Source organism: Carlito syrichta, unplaced genomic scaffold (genome assembly GCF_000164805.1).
Source record: "Carlito syrichta isolate Samal-C Ts95f unplaced genomic scaffold, Tarsius_syrichta-2.0.1 Scaffold308941, whole genome shotgun sequence".
NCBI lineage: Eukaryota > Metazoa > Chordata > Mammalia > Primates > Tarsiidae > Carlito > Carlito syrichta.
This window is the reverse complement of record NW_007253037.1, coordinates 20,679-42,187: the sequence shown is the minus strand read 5'-3', so window position 1 is coordinate 42,187 and position 21,509 is coordinate 20,679. Positions and strand designations below refer to the sequence as shown.

At 47.8% G+C, this 21,509-nt stretch overlaps 1 protein-coding gene across 2 annotated transcripts; it reads right to left on the bottom strand.

Moving 5' to 3' along the window:
- Window positions 1–275: 275 nt before the first annotated feature.
- Window positions 276–18,816, bottom strand: PAPD7 (poly(A) RNA polymerase D7, non-canonical). Of its 2 annotated transcripts, none has more exons than XM_008066463.1 (12): window positions 18,696–18,816; window positions 17,581–17,627; window positions 16,321–16,441; window positions 13,411–13,518; window positions 12,296–12,424; window positions 9,049–9,262; window positions 8,351–8,477; window positions 7,089–7,189; window positions 5,986–6,158; window positions 5,316–5,474; window positions 4,209–4,373; window positions 276–2,512 (listed from the first exon to the last, which is right to left on the bottom strand). In XM_008066463.1, exons 1-12 carry the CDS (start codon window positions 18,783–18,785, stop codon window positions 2,318–2,320), a joined length of 1,629 nt encoding a protein of 542 aa, XP_008064654.1. In that variant the 5' UTR covers window positions 18,786–18,816; the 3' UTR covers window positions 276–2,317. The 2 variants fall into 2 exon arrangements, with proteins under 2 accessions (XP_008064654.1, XP_008064655.1); XM_008066464.2 differs by having other exon boundaries at window positions 276–2,509; window positions 18,696–18,814.
- Between the last annotated feature and the right edge of the window lie 2,693 nt (window positions 18,817–21,509).

Genomic DNA, 21,509 nt, shown 5'->3' with positions numbered 1-21,509 from the left:
ATCATTTAAATGGCTCTACTGAATCCTGTGACATCACAACGTGAGAGAGGGAGTGGGACCTGCCTGTATAAAGTCTGGAGCCTCAGCCCGACTTAATGAACAAAGACAACATAATCGCCCGCCCATAACTTTCCTTACAAGGCTGGCAGCCGCCTTTTTTGAAACCCTACTTAGAGCAAATGACTGGTTAAAGCACCATCCTAATTCAGAAATTCAAACTCAAGATGTGGATGCCACCCTTCCACTTGAAAGGAAAGCATAACTCGAACACCAAACTGGTTTCCAAAGTTTATTAAAAATCAAAGAATAGAAAAACTTTACATAAAAATATGTCAATTTTAGCTTTCACATTGCTGTCCACACAGAAAAAAAATCGAAACATGATATCTTTTTGTCAAACCTGTAGCACGCGACCACAGTGGTAGCCAGGCCAATTCATTTGGTTCACCATGACGGAAATGGAACATGGTACCTGCGTCTATGACTGAGCTTTAAAATGCACACCCCATGGGACGCTCCCGCGGTGGTTTCCTTAATGTAGGTTTACAGTCAATATTGCTAATGTGTAGAGATTAGTACAGGCCTATGGTTCAGTGTTTATAAATATTCTTTATCAATAGGTTCACAATTTAAATATTTTTAAATATTTTTGATAACTTCCGGTCACCGAGAACTGCAGACACAACGTGCTACGACTCTGGGTGCCTCCGAGAGCGCCTGCGGCGGGAGTCGGCAGCTCCTGCAGCAGGAGGGGCTGGTGCTGCTCAGAAGGGCAGGCCGCAGACCCTCCTCCTGGCTGGGGGCCGCCACGTTCCGACGCCAGCCCACGGCTCCCCTGGCTGCAGGCACACCAGAAGGCGTCATGGTGACACGCTCCCATCCCCATACTCTCCACTAGTGGGCCTCAAAGACCAACCCACCTGTAGTGTTTGGCGGGGTCGGAGCCCCCTGTAAAAGCAGGAAGTCAGATGGCCCGCAGGGCACAGCCAACTCCCAGGACCACTGCGGTGCTCCGGAAACTCAGGGCAGGCAGGATGGACATATTCTTGTTCAAAAAAAGGTAACAAAGACGGTGGTGGTTGTGGCAGAATACACTTGCATAGTATACCTGTATGCTTCCGGCGTCGGCCAGTGCTCCCGGCCCACGCTGGGCTGTGCTCTCCTGCGACACGTCAGACACTCCCCGGCGCACTGGGCGGCTGAAGCACGTCTCCTATGGTTGCTCTTAACAGAACGAATGCATACTGCTACAGATTCCTCCACGGAATCAACATAATTCCTTTCTCCACATTCCTAAAACTGGGTACCACGGTCCGTAATGATCTTCCAGACCCATCATTACAGGCTATGTTACTAAAACTCACTGAAGTGTTGTTGCCAAGTTCACAATGTTTTCAGATTTTATAATGTGACAACCTTTTCTCCCCTTAGAAAGTTATACTTCTGGCACTTAAAATGCTGGATTTGTTGTCTAGTTTAAAAGAACCAAAACCAAAACATTAAAACTCGGTGGTCAGAGCAAGACAATGGCTGAGGCCCGTGGCGGGAGCTGTCTGAGGCTCTGTGATGAGCCCCTTGGGAGCCATCAGGGCCACTCAGGACCCCCACTCACATCTGACCGAAAGAAAAGACATCCACATAAAACCCCAAGCCCCTCATCACGGTGTTTGTAACGATGCTCATCAGACAACCAGCCAACACGATGAACCCAACTTAGAAAATGCAACTCGGGAAAGGATCTACACTTGTTTAAAAAAAATTCCCTCCTCCCTTAAATATAACTTATGTGAAATATGAAATTAAATAAAAAATATCTGAGTTATTGCACAAATCATAAGTTTTCAATATTTACATAGAAAAACAGTCCTGAAGTTTCAAACAAAATGTGAGGGCAGTAAAACGATGACCTCCCAAGCCCATCCTGGAGGAAAGATGCACACGCGGGGCTGTCTCCGCTGCCGCTGCAACAGACGTGAAATGAGAACACCAAACCGCTAGGGGACAGCGCGGCTACTGCAAGACCGCAAGCGTGTGTCCACGTCCCTGCAGCTCCTGAGCCCGACCTGCTTCGGCACTGAATGACGAATCCTGGGAAGGCAGAAACAACGTCCACGTTTAATAAGGCTTCACAGATGAACACAACGAGCTGTTCTTTAGGATGGACGCGACCACCACACAGAGAAACATGCAGAGTGATCAGCAGCAGTGGCCGCGGCCCGGGCTGGCGCACTGGGTGTTGGTCTCGGTTCCCCTGCCGGTGCCCGAGGCCGCTGGGCAGTCTGCGGAGGGTGCGGGGAGGCCAGCGCAGCCGGGGTCATTATCTGCTGAGACTCACGGGCAGGCTGTCCCTCGTGTGTGTGTGTTTTTTCCTCCGCCAGCCGGTGCGGTTGTACTGGTGGTGCCCCCGGTTGCCCACAGGGGGCCGTACGCCACCGCTGCCCACAGAGCTGTAGCCGCCGCCCTGGGTGTGGCCGTGAGAGCCCTTCATGGACAGTTTCATGCCATTGTGCTGCTGGAGAGAGCAAGAGGGACACGGTGAGGGAGCCGCATGCAGGTACCCGGCGTGACGCCCAACAAACCGAGTTCAAAGGCCACAGACCACATCTGCCCCGTGGGCAGAAAGTGAGAAGCCAGACAGGAGTGCGTGCAGCTGCCACGTGACACCCACATGCCTGCTCAGCATCACACACTCCAGCGTCCATGGTCCGGGAAGCAGAGGGATGGTGGAAACCTGCATGCCTGCACTTCAGAACTCTCGCATGGGAGACAAGCAGCGTGCTTCCCACTCAGAGACTCACCCACGCTCAGCATGGGCCAGGATCAAACAAAAGTCTCGTGTCCAAGCTGGGCTGTCCAGTCACAGCAATAAGAAGTCCCTCTCACTCTCCTACCCCCACCGTGACCCTCAGTGGCGTGAGGGAGTCACAGGCATCGTGGGCCTGGCACTCTAGCTCTCGGCGGCCTGTCCATCTCTACCTGCAGTGGCCTATGCTCAGGCTGCCCCCAAACCCGGCCCTGTACCACCAAGTTCCCAGGCAAAGCAGCCCATGAAAAACACAAGCAGCTTCAGGAAGACTTCAGAGCAAAACAGCAGCAGGAGTAGCTGAGGAAAGAAAGGCAAAAGGCAAGTGAAGGTTGCCTTCTCACGAGGCTGTCTCCTCCGATGCCTCAGTCAGGTCAGAGTGGTCAGTGCAAGAGGGCGGTAAACCCAAGAAAGAAACATCCCACTACTCAACTCTTACATAAAAAAGTAGCCAGAAATGAATGATACAGGGCCAAGGAGCCAAGTCTCAAGAATAAAACCTGTTCTGGCAAAATAAGCTTAGACAAGCAAGAGAGGAATCGACTGGGGCACCAGGCGTGGACACTAACAACGCGGCAGGCATCACCAATGCGGCAGACATCACCAGAGCCCAGGGGACGAAAGACACCATGGTGCTGCCCTGGAAGCCCCTTGCCATAGCCCTGCAAGCTTAAAAAGCTCAAGGCTGCCTGAGCCCACGGGTTCGAGACCTGGCTGGGCAGCGAGACCTCATCTCTACAATAAATCAAAAAAATCAGCTGGGCATGGTAGCGCATGCTGAGGCGGCTACTTAGAAGGCTGAGGCGGAAGGATCGCCAGAGCCCAGCAGGTCGAGGCTGCGGTGGCCGGGAGCGGCCACTGCACTCCAGTCTGGGCGACAGATTGAGACTCCAACTAAAAAAAAAAAAAAAAAAAGCTCAAGGCCTTGACAGGGACCTGAGTCTCGATCCACGTGGCATCTGGTGCACTAGAGCTGGACTCAGAAGGCACCGAGGGCAGGGATGAGGCATTACCAGGGTCTGCTGAGGCCTGCCTGGCCCAGCACATGGCTCTGCCCACTACCACCTTGGTGCCCTCTACCCAGGGCAGGGACAAAGCCAGATGGGAACCAGGAGCACACAGGACTTTGTGGCAAGACTTGCTAAATCCAAATTCGCTTAGCACATAAACTAATTTAACAAATAAATGGAAAAACAAAATAATTTCATTCTGAATCTTGCTTATTGCAAACTTCAGTTCAACAGACGAATGAGATGCTTAGGAAAGCAAACATGAAGATGAATGACCAGAAAGCAGATTCCCTTTCCAAATGACCTCTCTGGAATTCTCTGCAGAGAGGAAAAGGCTCATCACCACCCTCACATGGCAGTTTCATGGACGGTGGCCGGGACTGAGTCATACGTACCTTATGATACAGGTGAGGGCTCGACAGCGGGTTGGGAGAGGCCGCGGGGATGGCCGGGGAAGACATGTGGTGGACGGCTTTCAAAGACGCAGTTCCTTCGACGCCAGCTTGTCTGCAAGGAACAGGGGCAACCCCTAGGGTCGGTGGAGGTATAGTAAACCTGGTCTAGGAACAAAACGACAGAGACATCCATAGGTAACAAACCAACCGAGTCAGACCAGCAAGTCCTAAAGCTGAGCGCCACAAAGGGGCAGGGGCTGTGTGTCAACAGCCCTACTGACACGGGCTCAACAGAGTGGTAGATTGTGTTTTACTATATCCTGACCATGTTTTGCTGTGAATTGGAAATTCTGATATAGCCACTACAACATAAAGTATGCCCAATGATCCAAGTCGTACAGTCTTCAGTTTGGTCTCACTGAAGACCAAACAATGACTCAAAAATTAGTCCTCAGGATAACAACCATCACTCAGACCCTGCGGCTCAGTGGCTATACTCAACTCTCGGGGAAGCCTAGGCCTGAGGTTAAAAAAAAACACCTCTGTGACTCAGCCAAGGATGTCAAGGCCAATGTGACAGCTATAACAAGACAAGCAAGTTCATGTGCGGCAGTAAAAGCCCTAAAAATGATGTCTAATTAATTACTTGAAAACAAAGTTCATACTAAAAGTTTTTAGAAGTCTAAACACTGAGATTCTGAGAGGGAAATAGGACCAAGTGTCCATGGCTGCCAGGAACCGGTGGAGTGGACAACAGCAGACCCCGCTGAGACAACAACCCAGGACAGCAGTCTCACACTGGGCAGTGAGGTCCCTTGCAGAAAGGCGACTTGGCCCCTGTCAAAAGTCCTTGCAGTTCTCAAGAACCAATAATCGCCTCACTACTAAAACCATACACAGTGGGAAAGACAGTCTTTTATAGAACAAGAGTTACATGCTACCAATCCACAAAGAAGAGAGTTTCCTATAACAAGACTGAAGTGGCTAATCCTCCAAAGACCCAAAGGTTCATCTAATTAAAAAGTATCACCATCTCCTCCAGGGCATTCACAGCTCAGCTGCTGCTCCTGGGGCTGTCACCAGGAAGGGCACCAAGGGGCCACATACCTGATTGTTGGTTGTCATGATCAGTGTTCTGGAAGTGGTGGACTGAGGTTTGCCACTGGGCATGGGCAAGGCGGTAGGCAGGCTGGCCATCAGGGGAGTGGGAGCTTGTAGACTGAACTGGTAGACGCTGGGCGTCGTGCAGGGCGGCGTGTCCGAATCCTTGAACCCAGCACAAAACATAACAAGAGCAGCTATACCGGAGGTGCACTGCCTCCTTAAAGCTACAAAGGGAACACCTGTGTCGGGGGCTAGCTACGGAAGATTGTTAGTAAGCCTGACTCCTGAACAACAGGCAGCCCAGAGCTATTTGGACTTCCTCCAGGGAGTTTCAACACTGGAAAAGAATGTTAAAGGAACTACAGGAGAGGCATCTGAACTTAGATTTTTTTAAATCTCCAAATGGGTTTTTAAAAAAACTACAAGCAAGTCCACCATAGTTCCACTGTGAACAGGATTATGCTCTCAGCAGGCCACACAGGCAACGAAGGCCAGGAATCCCAAGGTTCATTTGAGGGACCACCCGGTGCAGACTCTGGGTCTCCTCCCAACCCACAAAACAAAACATGATCACAACTAACGGGGAGACAGACTCTAAGTCGCCACGATGGGCATTTACCAGAAAAGCAAACCACCTGACAGACACACAAGGTGGCAGACAGGGCACACTCACAACGTCACTTCCAGAAAGAGAAGACACGGAAGAGGCAGATGAGCCCGAGGACAGGAGCTGGGGACTGGAGAGGGACAACGCCAGGCGCTGGCCGTAGGGTGACTCGGACTCGCGGTTCTGGGCCTGCTCCCCACTGCACGTGGTTATTCGCTCCTTGATCTTGATTCTGTTGTCTGTGGAGGGAAAGCAAAGCCTTAGTATCTTGACAGCCAGGCAGTGCAGGCGTAGAGCCTGTGGGAAGCTGTCATTCACAGCATTGCTGCTGATGTGACTGACACACTGTACATTAAATTTTGTTTAATTTTAATTAATTTAATTTTTAAAAGTATATTCAGTTATTGGAAATTATTAAGTATGTTGTAACAGCTTAGGTACGTAAATCATCTTCAGCTAGCTGGGCACGGTGGCTCACGCGTGTCATCACCCAGCACTTTGGGAGGCGGAGGTGAGAGGACTGCCTCAGTTTGGGGATTTGAGACCAGCCTGGGCAACTTGGCAAGACCTTGTCTCTACAATAAATCAAAAAAAATTAGCCAGGCATGGAGGCACACACTGGTTGTTCCAGAAACTCAAGGATGCAGTGGCCATGAGTGTGCCACTGTACTCCAGACTGGGTGACAATGAGACTCTGACTCAAAAAGCAAAAATAAAAAAGTAAATCATCTTCAGTTGTAAATTTAACAAAATGTAAGTACAGGTCAAGTACTTCTGACAAAGTTTAGCATCCAAATTAGGATGTGCAAAAAGTATAAACACACACTGGATTTCAAAGACTTCCTATTTAAAAAACGGCTACAAAAGATCAATAACTTTGTATGTTGATTACATGTTAAAATGTTAATATTCTGAGTTAGGTTGAATAAAATATATTATTTAAATTAACTTCCCCTGCTTCTCTTCATAATTTTGACACAGCCCTAGAGACCCTAAAACTGCACATGTGACATGCTAACAGGGCTGCTCGAGGGCTTTAGCTTTTAATTAATACTTTCAGAAAAGCTAGCTACTGTCTTAGTTTGGATAAGTGGCAATTAAAGAACAAAGAGACAGTGTGTACTACACATCGGATGCACACAGCGAACACGACCAAGTCGGCCTCTTACCAAGCCCCGGCACTGGGTGGGCTTTACCGCCCCACTTCTCTTTGATCCACCTCCGGTAGTCGATCACTTCCTGAGTTACTTTGATGATTCTTCCTAAAGTACTGCAGAGGAACACAACTGGAGTCAGAGCGGCACAACTCAAGTGAGGAGCTACTTGATACTTACGACAACGCATCATCTTGCTAAGTGAAAGACAGCCAAGAGCTAGAACACTTCAACAAAATGCCTGTGACCAGCCAGGTGCCGCAGCTCAGGTCTGTAATGCCAGCACTTTGGACCAGCCTGGGCAACACAGTAGGACCTCATCACTCCAAAAATAAAAATAAGAAAATCAGTCAGGCCTGGTGGTGCACACTTGTAGTTTCAGCTACTCGGGAGGCTGAGGTGGAAGAACTGCCTCAGCCCAGGAGTTCGAGGCTGCAGTGAGTCATGATCACACCACTGCACTCCAGTCTGGGCAACAGAGTGAGACCCCAACTCAAAAGCAAACAAAAACCCCCCAAAATCTGTGACTTCTGATATTTAAGCTCAAGTGCACCCTGAGACCATGGTACAGAAAGTGGCTTCCCTTATGCAGAAGCCCCTGAACCTATATCCACCTCAGGAGACTGTTCAAATTCTGTCCTTAAGTAGGGGAGGCAGCCGGCCTGGCCATGCAAGTGCTGGCATCTCCAGTTCTCACAGTGCAGGAGAACACAGTCACCACGAGCACCGCCACAGTGCCCGGAGCTGCGCCTGGGAACACGGAGTGCCTGGAACTTGGGGACCTCCTCTGCCACCAGCACAGACAGACTGCTGCGAGCCTTGGGACCTGCTGGTCCCATCACACTGCCCCCCCCAGGAACAGAACTAACGGCACTGCCTCTGCTCCCACCCTCGAGCGCAGTCTTCTCCTTCCCACCTCAGGCTCAGAACCTCCCCCTGCCCACATACACACATACAACATCATGATCTGGAGACTCAGTATCAAGGACAGCTGTACACGAGAGAAGCGGGCAGAGCTCAGACACAATCACTTGGAAGCCAACTGTGCTGAAGACTGCCTGGAGAAAAAGCCAAAAATCGCCCCCTCCCCCACCAAAAAAATACCCTGGAGAAAATGCTGACTCCCCGGATAAGAATGTTCAACTCTGGACTGCAGAGGACAGCCACAAAAACAAGTTCTACTGAAATATGACAGCACACCCCTCAATAAATTTCATGGAAGACAATGACATGGGAAAAGTATAACTGTCACTCCACAGACACACAACATCTGTTACCTTTCCGAGTCTCTGTTTGGATAGGACCTCGCAAGCGGTGACACGGCATGGCTGAGAACAATGTAGGCGTAGTCAAACACCTGTTTCACCTGCATGGCGCCATAGGAGCTCCGGCCAACATCATTCCCTGCAACAGAAAGGTGGCCGGCTGTCCAACCCTCCCAGGTGTTGAGCTACTGCCCAGATTGTTTCTCGTCTTCTCATACAAATTTCCTGGAAGCAGACTCACAGCACTGAAGCCCTGTCATACCCCACAAGCAGAGTTGTTAGCTGCAAATTTGTTTGTGTTGTGGGATGCTGCTTAATAAGATAGCAGTAATGAATACTAATATCCACACAGAAAAAACCTGGAGAAGTACAGGTCCAAAAGGGAGGAGATTTTGGCATCTTTTTTTGTGCTACATATTCTGGGAAGTGAATGGCTCATGGTGAATATGTAACATTTTTGTAATCAGAAAAAAATTATTTTTCTTAATTCTGGTTGATGGCAGAATGTATTAAGTTTAGAGGACAGGAAGTTAATTAGAAGCATTAAATAGGGCATTCTGAAATGTCACCATTAATCTGTCAGTACAGGAGGAACTAGCATCAGGAGCAAATGAACTGCCCCAGGCTTCAGGGCCCCAACAGGCCTCTCCCGTTGGCAGCACCCACAAGGCCAGCCTGGCTCCCAGCAGAGCAGAGTGGGACATCCTTACCTGGTAGCAGGGGGTCCTCAATGCACAGCATCGATGGTCTGTACCCACTGGTCATGGCTTTCATGATCTCTTCTTTGGCGATATAGGCACCTCCTTCTTTTATTCTAATACCAGTTTTCAAGTAATTAAAATTCCTTCCATACAGTTCAAAAAACTCTACAAGAAGCATCCCAAGGTTTTCATCAGCTCTCCGGGCATCGATTCTTGGATGTAACTGTAAAAACAATGCACCCAAAATTGGTACAGATTCGAGTCACATTCTGAAAATGGCATGTGACGAAGTCTGCTGTCCAGCAGTCTGAGAGGACACCTCACTGAGCACCCCACAGTCACTCGCCAGCCCCACAAGGACACGCAGCAGCAAAGGGCTCTAACAGCACCTAACAACCTCTGCCTATGAGGAGTGTTCAAAACAGGCGTCCTCATCCAAATGTTCTTACACTTTAATTTTGAAACTGGCGATCCACACGGCAACCTCCAAGAAATACAGGCATCTGATGACCCACAGCTGCCAGGCTGTTAAAGAAACTCACACCTGCATGCTGCACCACCGATTCACCTGGGCGGTGGATACAACCGCAGCTTCTTCCAGTCACCTGAATCACATCATTCTGAAAACTACCAACAGGGGGCAGTATTAGATCAAGCAGGATCACGGCACCACACAGAACCAGATGATGGAACCATTCACTTTCACTGTGCACGGCAGCCGGTGCTGTGTCCTGCTATTTCCAGCGAGCTTCCACCCTGCCTGTCACACAGGTCAGCCCAAGTTTGGTTCACTGCCACACCTTATGCATGCAGGTGCCAGAGTTTACTCTGAACAGAATCACTGTCCACAGCACCTCCTGAGGGCCACTGATTTCAGACTCAGTTCTCAGTGTCCACAAGTGACTATGCACTGCCCCCACGTGACTGTTCCTACTCAAATGAAAACAAAGTAATTAAAAACTCAGTTTGTAGCTCTCACCAGGTGTACTGCAAGTGCTCAAGACACGTGTGGCTCGTGGCCACCTTGCTGTAACTGCAGGGATGGAAGGTACTGTCACTTGCACAGAAAATTCTACCAGTCAGCATTAATCTAGAAACTGATGGCCAAGGTCAAGAGAATGAAGGTCTTGAAGGCCAAGAGAATGAAGGGAGAAACAACGACTGCAAACATTTACAACAGAGACTTCCACAACAGAATCCACCTCCTAAGGCCTCCAAGGGTTCTTAGGGTCAGAAGAATTCAGGTTTCTGAGGTCTCATTTGCATATTCCACCATTCAAGTGGTGCACTCTTATTTTGGGTTCACCTTTCTTCCCTTCCTTACTCCTTCCTTGTCTTTTAGCCAAAAATCAAACATCCAAGAACCTGCCTAGAACCAGGTCAGGCCCACTTGAGAAATGTACTCAGAGGCCACACACACAGAAGCAGGGACATGAATGGACACAGCAATCCTACTCATGCTGATGTCGTCTCCTCTAAGGTCACAGGATTGCTGTAAGGACCTGAGAGGGCAGGAGGAGGCACAGGGCCCAGGCCCAGCACACGGCACATGCATGGTCCAAGTAAGGACTAGGTGTTGCTATGACAAGGCCATGGGGGCGGTTCAAGTTGGAGTAAAAGGATAAATAAGTAAAGAACAGAAGGCTCAAAACAATGTCCAAAAACTATGGAAGAACAGTTGTAGGTTCCCGTCACAGAGGGCAAAGTGGAGCCCAAGATGATACGATTAAAACTGTCAGAAAACAGACCTGGGACCGGGTGGGGTGGCTCACACCTGTAATCCCAATGCTTTGGGAGGACAAGGCGGAAGGATCACTGAGCCCAGGAGTTCAAGACCAGCCTGGTCAACATGGCGAGACCTCATCTCTATAGAAAAATTTTAAAAGATTAGCCAACATGATGGTGTGCCCCTGCAGTCCCAGCTAGAGGGAGGCTGAAGCAGAAGGATCACCTGAGCCCAGGGAGTTGAGGCTGCAGTGAGCTGTGATCATGCCACTGCACTCCAGCCTGGTCAAAAGTGTGAGAACCTGACTCAAAAAAAAGAAAAAGACAACAGACCTGGAATTCCATTTTCACTATTAGAGCACTCTGCAAAGACATGCCAAGGAAGTCACAATAATTACAAGTGGTGCGTAAACATTAGTTCTACTATCAGCAATAATAATGAAAAATGATAAAATTCTGGATATAAAAACCCTCACTAAGCACAACCACAAACACAAAACTAATGGTAAATGTGGAGGAATATAGTTGTACAGCTAAAATATACAAGCAAGATTTCATAAGGAAAAGAGAATTTGTCATTCAAGAAAATGTAAATAGAATAATTACTGTTTCGGCTGGGCTCGGTGGCTCAGCCTGTCATCCCAGCACTTTGGGAGGATGAGGTGAGTAGACTGCCTGAGCCCGCTGGTTAGAGACCAGCCCAGGCAACTTGGCGAAACCTCATCTCTACAATACATCAAAAATTAGCCAGGCATGGTAACGTGCCTACAGTCCCGGCTACATGGAAGGCTGAGGTGGAAGGATCGCTGGAGCCCAACAAATCAACACTGGGATGGCAGTGAGTATGCCACTGCACTTCAGCCTGGGCTGAAGTGAGTGAGACTCCAACTCGGAGTGAGACTCCAACTCAAAAAAAATAATAATATAAAATTACTGTTTCCATGAACATACAAACTATTCTATATGTTTAAAAAGTCTAAGTATTGCTTATTGATACACCACAGCATTTAACAGACAGGTTTTCTACTGATAGATTTTCTATTACATTATTCAACAAATGAGGATTATATGTAACTTAAAACAAAAATGTTGATTTTTCATCAATCTAAGAAGGCTCTCTTTTCGATTCTTTCCTCATAAATGGCACCCAACTTCATTCTGAGATACGTATTTTTTTTCAATGTAAATCACAGACAAGCACCAAGAAATGTGTATTATCCAAGAAATGAATGTTTCTAAATATAAGGAGAGTTTTCTCGAGCTGAGACTAACATGCTCTGGGCCCACAGAACCAAATGAGCAGCCCACTCTAACAGCTAAACCAGCTACAAAAACAAGCTATAGGAGCCATGGGAAAGGAGCCTTGATCAAAAAAGGGTTTTATTCTAAAAATCAGAAGTCAACCTCTACCAAGTAAGAACAAAATTCTGAAAGGAGAATAGAAATCCATGAAACAATTGGTTGGAACATCAAGAATCTACTCTGATATTCATCTTCATGGGCACATTCTCCAGAGAGAAAGCATACGTACCTGTAGAAAGCTAATGGCCATTAAAATTAGGCTGTATGAGCTAATTCCACCTGTAAAAACTTCATTCAGGTCCCTCTGCAGAAGGAACTGTTTCAATACTAAAATCAAGTAAGGCAGCAATGAATATTTCTGTAAATTCCAAAAGAGAAAAATATACTGGTTAATATACTTTTAAAGACATTTAACATATCAAACTTCACATGGTAGAACGCTTAATTGACCTCCTTGACCACCTGAAGGCCCGAAGCCAATCCCTCTCAAACTTTAGGGGGCCTAAAAATTCACTTCCTGAGGGGTTTATGAAATCCAGACAGAGAGCCCTGTCAAGGTTATGATTCAGCAGGGGAGGCCAGCACGAACACTCTACAGGCACAAAGGAACTTGGGAAGACATGATGCACTCATCTGAGCATCATCATGGCTTGCTAAGCAGGGCAACTGACAGCCCTTCTGTGCTGGCAAAGCAGGTGAGGAGGACAAGGAAGGGCAGAGCAGTGGGGAGACACCCTCCAGACCAGATGTCAACAGAGGACATGGGAACCTGAAGGGCACAGCCCTTGAAAATATGGGCCGAACCAGGACCAGACTTCAGGGGTGGGTCTGCCTGTTAAGGACTCCACGGCTTCTATGGCAACAGGAGGTCAAGACCACCTGGTTCACCAGACCATGCACCTGGTCAGAGTCTGCGTTATATCAGCTCAACCGAGTCTCTCATCCCCTCCTCAGGCCCTGAGACCACCCAAAGTGAACAAATCTAAACCACATCAGGACTGATCAACTTCCTAAGGACCCCTGGACTGAACTGGCAAACAAGGCACACTGAGCAAGATGCAAAGTCTCTCCGTCATAACTGCAAAGACCAGCTTAACAGTGCTCTCTAACATAATTCTCAACGTGATGAAATGACTACTTGAGAAAAGCAAATCTGAAAAACAGCCATGTGATTTCTCTAGAAATAATACCGTAGTAGGATAAATAATTTACATGTGCAGTCTATATTATTAAAGACTCCTACATTCAGTTCAAAGCTGTTACCATCTGTAAGAAAAATAATACCTAGTACAAGAAAGACCTCAAGTCCCTCACTGCACTGCGCCAACATGCCCATGACAGTACCTTCATGTAATTCTTGATGAACTCTGCTGCCCGGACGCCAGTCTCCATGTTAAAGCTGATGTCGACTTTAACTTCAGTCTCCTGATCTGTGAGCTTTATTATTGGTACCTGAAAAAAGAAAAAGTGCTTTTATATGCAACATTCTCCAGGTCAGGCATCAAAATGCTGCCAAAGCTGCAGACAGGTTTGGGGGTTTTCCTTACAAAAGGGGCCTAGTGATCATGAACCCTGGGTTTTAAAGATGAGAAGCTTCTTTAAGGGGGCCAGACATCAACCTCAGTAGTCCCTGGAACCCCAGGACGACCCCAGGCCCTAGCCTCTCACACACTAGAGCCTGCACTCCACCCCAACCCAAAAGCCCTGTGTCAAAAAAAGGGGGAAGGAGCCAAAGGGGACAGGTGACCGAGGCAGGAAGGCCCACACCCCCATGCCCACCTGAAGGAGGAGCCGGCTGCTGCCACAGCATCCCACATGCCTGCAGGGGGGGGTGGTGCTTGGCCCCCACTTGTGTTTGGTAGCATTTTCGAAAACATTCAAAGTGAATTCAAAGTCATTTTTAAAAATATATTTTGTACCAGTATTGTTTCTCCAAAGAAGTCTACCTTGGGTTTTCATTCTTTGAGACAACTCTACTTAAAAAAAAAATCAAATAAAAGGCTATTTTGGAAAACTCTCACCAACAAGAAACATCACCACCAACTCAGAACCAGCCTCACAGAAGCTGCCCAATCAACCACCCAGACCACACCCCACCCCCACTACAGAAGAAAAGGCAATGTTTTATTTGCTTCAGCATCAAAGGATAAAAGAGGCATCCCCTTCACCGAAGTAACCAGGGGCTAGGAAAAGGCTTAAATGCTAGGAAAAAGTCAAGGCAAGGGTCACTTATTTGGACACACCAACTCTGGGATTTAAAAACTACACCTGGGGGCCCGAGACACCTGGATACCACCATGACCAACAGGCAGGGTAAGCTGCAGCTGGTGTGTTCTAAGAAGGCACAGGAAAAAAACACTTTCCCAAATAACTCACCAAAAACTGTTTGAGAAGATGACAAGCACTCAAATGCCGAGACCTCCCGACAGCCTGGCCTAGGGAGCAGCTATTTTCATACTCATGGACTTCCTCCCAGCACTCTCCTGCCTTATGCCTGCACACACACTGTACAATCACAGCACAAACCCCCAAATTCTGGAACTCAGTAGTAACGTTCCAGTACTTATTTTGAGGTTGTTGTTTCAAACAGACCAGCTCTAAACACAGGCCTCAGCCCCAGCCTCTGGAGGCCACGGGCACCCAGGTGAGGATGCACACAGAGAGAAGCCTACCCTGGGCAACTCTGTCATCCATGCAAAGAACAAAGGTGGTGGAGCAACTCCTGGCTATCCTTCGCCTACACTGGCCCCGAGGCAATAGAGGAAAAGGCACTTAGTGACCAACATGTGACAGTAAGGAGGCCACTAAGACTAAGCAGTTATTGCAACAGCTATTCATCCAACTGTCCATCCTCTAGCCGAGAATGTTCTGGGACGTAGAACAACCAGGCACAACCTCTCTAGCTCCTGAACATCTGAACAGTGATACCCAGTCAGATATCCTCAACCACCTTGCTGCTGTCCAGACAGTCTTGTTTCCATGGGCTGACACACACAAGTGGCTGGAGGGCCTTGGGAGGCCTAGAGTGCCATGGCACACAGAGGAGTGGCGGGGATAGGGGTTTGTGGCCCAGAACCCACATCCACAGTGAAAACCTGGGCAGGAGCTGCCTCCTACTGCCGTTAACCTGCCTGGCCTAATTACCTCACCTCTCCATGCCTCTGTTTCCTCGCCTGTAAAATGTGAACAACAGCAGTGTCTGCAATGAGACTGACTAGGTGGGGGCTGAGCGCAAAAAGGCCTGTAAGCCATTTAGAAAATGGCCAGAGTGCCTCTCTGAGGCTAGACATCAAGAGAGCAGGTGATCCCACCTTGGACAGGGGCTGTGAGGGAGCTAGCGGGTGCTGGACCACTTTCTCCAGCCCACATGCCAATGATGTAGGTGTGGGCATCTCATCAAAATTCATCAAGATGTCTACCTCACGGGCACTCATTCTTCAGTCATATCATTTTTTACATCTCCCCCGCAGCCCCAGTCAAAAGCACTGGATACAGAGTAGAGACAGGAAATACGAGGCTGCCCCTCACTGTTTTACCACCAAGCAGGACGAAGCTCCCAGCCTAGCTCTAGCAATCTCCTCCAACACCACAAGGATGTTACACACTTCACGGGGCTAAAACACCAGCTCAGACAGGAAAGGCTGGCCTATTGCAGAGGTGAGCTAAGAATTGTCACCAAGCAGGCAGGTAACTCATCATTCTCAAGCCACTTCAAATCTTGGACTGACATAAACCCCAAGTATGCAGCAGAAACAGCCTCGCCCTCAAACTTCTCACCAGAGTAAGAGGTCTTTCACATAGGGACCTTTTTTATGATGACAAAAGGAACAGTAATTTTTTCTTTCTTGAACACAAATTAGCAAAGGGTCATCAAAAATGCCAAAGTTGCTTGCTGAGCTTCACACTCCAGAACAAGCAGCACCTGGATGTACATACAGACCTCGTTTCAGACACTGATCTCCTGTCCTTATTCATCTACACACAAGTAGACACCATCATACATTTTAGTGCCAAGAACAGTTTGATGAGTTCACAAACTGCAATCGTTCAAATCATCACGAAATGCACTCTCAGCTGGTAACTATGACTATACAACAAAAATGCAAAGGCATGTTTGTACCAGAAGTAGAGAAGTCTTCACAAATGCAGCAATAACTGCCATAAAACAACATGAGATGGTCACGCAGGCTACTACTGCATGTTGGCCCACTAGTGAGGCACCCATGCATGGGCAAGGCTGTGCCTGGCACTCACCGTAGCTTTGTCGAGGACTTTGATGGAGCACGGCTCGGCCACATTGTGCTTCCGCAGGGCTTGCTCCAGCAGCTGTAAAGGAGGCCGCTCCCATTTGCCAAACACCACCAGATCGATGTCACTGGAGAAGAAAGTGTGCCTGTCAACCACTACGGCACTCACCACAAGGGGACAAGCCAGGTGGAGGACAGCGCCAGACACAGGTGCCTGTGTCTCCTCCAAAGGCTAGGACATGATCCCATCAAGCTATCACCCCTGGGGAGGTAGAATGCAGACCACCAACTACAGCAGGTTGTCCCAGCAGGTCCTAGACAGGCTTTTGGAAACTGTGGTTCAGGCAAAACAATGTATAACAAAACTGGCTCTTTTTCATCAACATTGTAACAAAACGGCATTCACTGTTTAAGAACCTGCTGTTCATGGTTTCGTGTGAAGTCAGTTTCCAAGAACCTATTGACAAAATTAAGTGAGGACTTACTTGTCATGTAAGATGGAAAGCAAGAAAGTTAGACGATTATCCCAGGAGCACCAGGTAACTGAAGGGACACAGATGAAACGTCTGCCCTCCCACAAGGCGGAGGCCCCATGCCTTGCCACTCCCGCTGGTGTTCCCTGCCCTGATCTCTCCTGCTGGGCCAGGGATGCCCAAACACCTTAAATCTGTTCAATGACCATCTGTCCCTACCAACACCAGACCCCACATCCTGAGATTCTAGCCTCTTCAGCCTCTACACAAAGGCTATGTGATTAAAAGAAGATAAACTTTTGATGAAACTCACACAAATTTATTTGGATATCAAGCGTCCTTAAGAAAATACTATTGAAAACAATGCCAACTTGTTTGACATTTTCCTATCCGATATACGTTCTTAGAAAATACTGTTGAGAATTTTGCTTTAATCTTCATTGAAACATAAGATCAATTTTTCAAAAACACACCCCCAAATATCAGCAAAGCATTTTCTACTGCATTTACTTTCCCGGGTCCTCTCATTCATCTTCGCGTCCAGTATTCAGCATTTTTGCACCCAACAATTTAAGTGTGAGAAGAAAAATGCAAAGCACTGAATTCATTCTGATACCACATTAAATTTCACTTTCTGCAGCTTTTCCTCTGTGCTCCCAGTGTTTTCCCTTCGCTGGCATTTCCAGTCTCAGGCTCATTACAAAGAATCCACTTCTGGCCCTTCATGTGCAGACATCATCCCCGCTCCCAAATGAGCATCAACCCTAATCTGCACAGCACAGTCTGGTACTCACCTGGTTGGAAGATAGAGACCTGTACTAAAGCTGCCAAATATCTGCACCTGCAAGAAAGAGTGAGTGTCTTAAACTGTGCACCACAATGCAAGCAGTCACACTTCCATTACTTCTTACTAAACACGATTCCTCACCGCACCCTTGGAAGCGGGGGTGAAGGGAGGCAAAAATCCAGCAATCAACCAGAAAATGCCCTTTAAATTAAACCATGCTCCCAAAAGGATTTTTTTTAAACTCAAAAAAACAAAAAGAAATGAAATAATTATTGTCCTCACTCCATACCCACTTAAAGTTGAGGACTTTTCTGAGCGAGTTTCAACCCTCCACTCACAAACAATTTCTTAAACCCACAACTGAGGTGCCCAGGGAAAGGCACTGTCCTAGGGCACTGAATTTCAAAGCCAAAACATCTATCATATTAAAGAGAGGAAACTGATCACCGCCCTTGCCCACTGAGAGCACACGTGCCCGTCACAGCCGGGCAGCCAGCCTGGTCCTCAGCAGGGAAGGCTACAGATTACAACAGGCAGCCTGAGGGCAGCAAGCAAGTGGGTCAAAGGGCATGTTTTGGGCTGCCTGCCCCAAGCATTCTGCAATGCCCAGCCCCTCATCTCACTAAACACGTGTACATTCACTGTGTTAAGTGGTGTGTACGGAAATACTTCCAAGTTTTACAAGACAAGCACATGTCATATGCAACCATGTGTGGGGGCGGGGAAGTGAAGGTGGGATATGGGGATGAAATTTCTAACCTTAGAGTGAATTTGAAGTAAAAAATCACATCATTCAAAAAAAGAAAAGAAAAGGCAATCCCTCAGTCAACGGCCCTCACACTAGAGCATGCACCAGAACGGTACAGAGGGCTGGTCCCGCCGCAGGGCTGGTCCCGCCGCAGGGTATCTGGTGCCAGGCAGCAGGCACAGGGTGGGCCCGGGATGTGCATTTCTAACAAGCTTCCAGGTAATGCCACCCTTCCCAAAACCACTCCTGGAGCCCGCTGCCTTGAGACAATGAGAAACACAGGTCTATGTGGACCCAGCGAACTCACCAGAATCACAGGGTGCTTAAGTTTACTCGCAGGAGACGTATAGCCCAGAAGTACAAAAAACACTCACATCAGCCGTCGGCCAGAGATCTTTAACCACAGTTTCAATCCGTTTCACCACCTCTCTTCTCATGGATGCTTCTTCAGGACAAGGGGACATGAAGTTATAAAAGTCAATTATTTCCTCATGAAGTCTAGTGGATAAAAGAGAAAACATGCTCGAGTTACAATTAAACTTGGCCACACTTTCGATCCTGTTATTAGATCAGTATGGCATTAAAGCATATTTCTGGCCACTTAAACTCAGTTTTCTTTTCTCCTCTGAAAGTATATAATGAAACAAAAATACTGTACAGATGAAATTACACAGTATGGCTTAGCACCAGAGATTAACAAGAGCAAAGTTTATCAATACCAAGTAGTAATACATTTACAGTTGGCCTTTAAAGACTTAGCCAAAAGCATAATCTGTGTCTTACATTAAGAAAATGAGAGAATTCCATCCATGAAAGATGAAAGAGGTCTAAAGGTGGGGTCTCACTCCAGCACCCCAGAGCCCCATCAGCACCTCCCTGGGGGCCTCATGCTAAGAGCACAGAAGGGCCTGAGACAGGCCACGGTGCAAAGGAAGGAACACGTAAGATAAAACAAAGACACACATGTTCTCAGAGCCCCCGGACTGAGAAGCACACATCAGTATTTAATACGCCATGGTCTCATCCCAGAGAAACAGTCTCCGGAGGCAGAAAAGCTCCAGTTAATTCAACACTCAAGTGTTCTCCTCTTCACATGCCCACAAGGATGTGAGCACCCCAGTGTGTCGGGGGCAGGAGCAAGCCCGGGCCGCTCTTTCTTAATAAAGTTCTAAAGTAGTGTTTCCAGGCAGGCAGAGTGAGCTCTGGGGAGACAGACGCCTTACGCCTCTGCCTCAGTGGCACATTCTGTCACCCCCGTGGGCTCCAAGGTCAGTCCTGTGGCTGGTGGCACCAGCCTTGCTGCAGACTGTAGGAAGAAGCATGTGCTGGTATCCTCCCTTACTTCCAGGGGCCAATTAAAGACAAGAATCATAACAAATCAAATTCACTTGCTTGCTTCCATTCTTAGTTTGATCAATAAAGCAAATAGTAAGACAAAAATAAAATGGAGTCAGCACAACAACTAGCAAAGCAGTTTGCAAAACAACAGGCAACGCTTCATAACAAAACCTACTAGAGTTAAAAGGTAAGCACTGCCATATCATTTTATGGATCAGCTCTCGTTTAAAGGTTTACTTCAACTCTCTCTCACATGAACTGTCACTGCACCCCAAGCCCCAACCCCCAAAATCACCTGCAGTAACCATTTCAAACAGTCCACAGCAGGTTCAAAGACTAGTCTAAAAGCACACACAGCTCTGGTCAGATGTGGTTACTCACAGCTCTGGTCAGATGTGGTTACTCATGCCTGTAATCCTAGCACTTTGGGAGACTGAGGCAGGAGGATTGCTTGAACCCAGGAGTTCGAGGCCAGCCTAGGCAACACAGTAAAATCTCACCTCTACAAAAAACTCAAAATATTAGCTGGGCATGGTGGCAAGCACCTGTAGTCACTACTCAGGAGGCTGAGGTAAAATGATCACTTGAGCCCTGGAATTCAGGGCTGTGGTGAGCTGTGATCATGCCATGCACTCCAGCCTGGGTGACAGGGTGAGGCCACAACTCAAAATAAATAAATAATTAATGACTAGCACACATGACTCCAGTAACAGGAAATAAATACTGAAAACTCGTGTTCACGAAACACCTGAAAATCAGGCTGCACTATTTATATTTACTAGGTTTAATTTTTTAAAAATCAGTAAGAGAAAACCTCACCCAAGGATGGTCTTGATTACAGATGGCTGTTAATAGACTCATTAACTCATTTTTGTTTGTTTGAGTTGGAGTCTCACTCTGTCACCCAGACTGGCGTGCAGTGGCCGCTCCCAGCCACCACGGCCTCAACCTGCTGGGCTCCCACGATCCTTCCGCCTCAGTCTTACAAGTAGCTGGAGCTACAGGTGTGCACTACCACGCCCAGCTAATTTTTGATTTATGGTAGAGATGAGGTCTCACCAAGTTGCCCAGGCAGGTCTCGAACCTGCGGGCTCAGGTAATCCACTCACCTCAGCCTCTCAAAGTTGCTGGGATTACAGGCTGAGCCATCGAGCCCGGCTAGTCCAGTTGTTAACTTACCCGCAAAGGCACTGAGTCAGTCAACATTCAAAATATTTACTACATCACAAAATTTTCAACGATTACTGAGCACCAACCACAAACGAGGCATTTAATCACACCTTTTCCATCATCCCAGCAGGCCATTTTAAAGTCTGAGGTGTTATCTAAAACGTTCTACCCCAAGTGATGTCAGCAGGATTAGGTGTGCCAAGCGAGCACGCTGACATCCACAACAGGAAGGGGCCACAGGCGAGCCTCTGTCACTGCCTTCGCCAGTCACTGTCACTGTCACCACAGAGCTCGTCGGGGGCAGTACCACGAGGCTCTCCGTGAGAACAGCATGTGAGAAGTGAGGCCTACACCACTAAGCCACGTGGCTCCTGTGCTGCACAGTACTGCTCTAGGAATAAGAGCAGGAGCACAGAAACGTAGAGAGAGCCTGATAAAGATGGGATTAGAATTACTAAATAAGAGGCCCAAAGTGGTAGAAGTACATCAAAGCGAGAATGCTAAAATTCTATCCACATCATCTCCCAAATTTAACACATTAAAAGATCTTATAGCCGGGCTCAGTGGCTCAGCCTGTAATCTCGCACCTTTGGGAAGCTGAGGTTAGTGGACTGCCTGAGCCCACGGGTTCGAGACCCGCCTGGGCAGCGAGACCTCATCTCTACAATAAATCAAAAAAT

Bases quoted from the DNA above. Each gene is read 5' to 3' on its own strand.
- PAPD7 (XM_008066463.1), bottom strand. From the start codon at position 18,785: ATGTCCCCTTGTCCTGAAGAAGCATCCATGAGAAGAGAGGTGGTGAAA. The intron at 13,519-16,320 runs GTGAGTGCCAGG...TTCTTTTTTCAG, and splicing joins AAGTCCTCGACAAAGCTACG to GTACCAATAATAAAGCTCAC. The intron at 6,159-7,088 runs GTAAGAGGCCGA...TTCCCTCCACAG, and splicing joins CCACCCAGTGCCGGGGCTTG to ACAACAGAATCAAGATCAAG.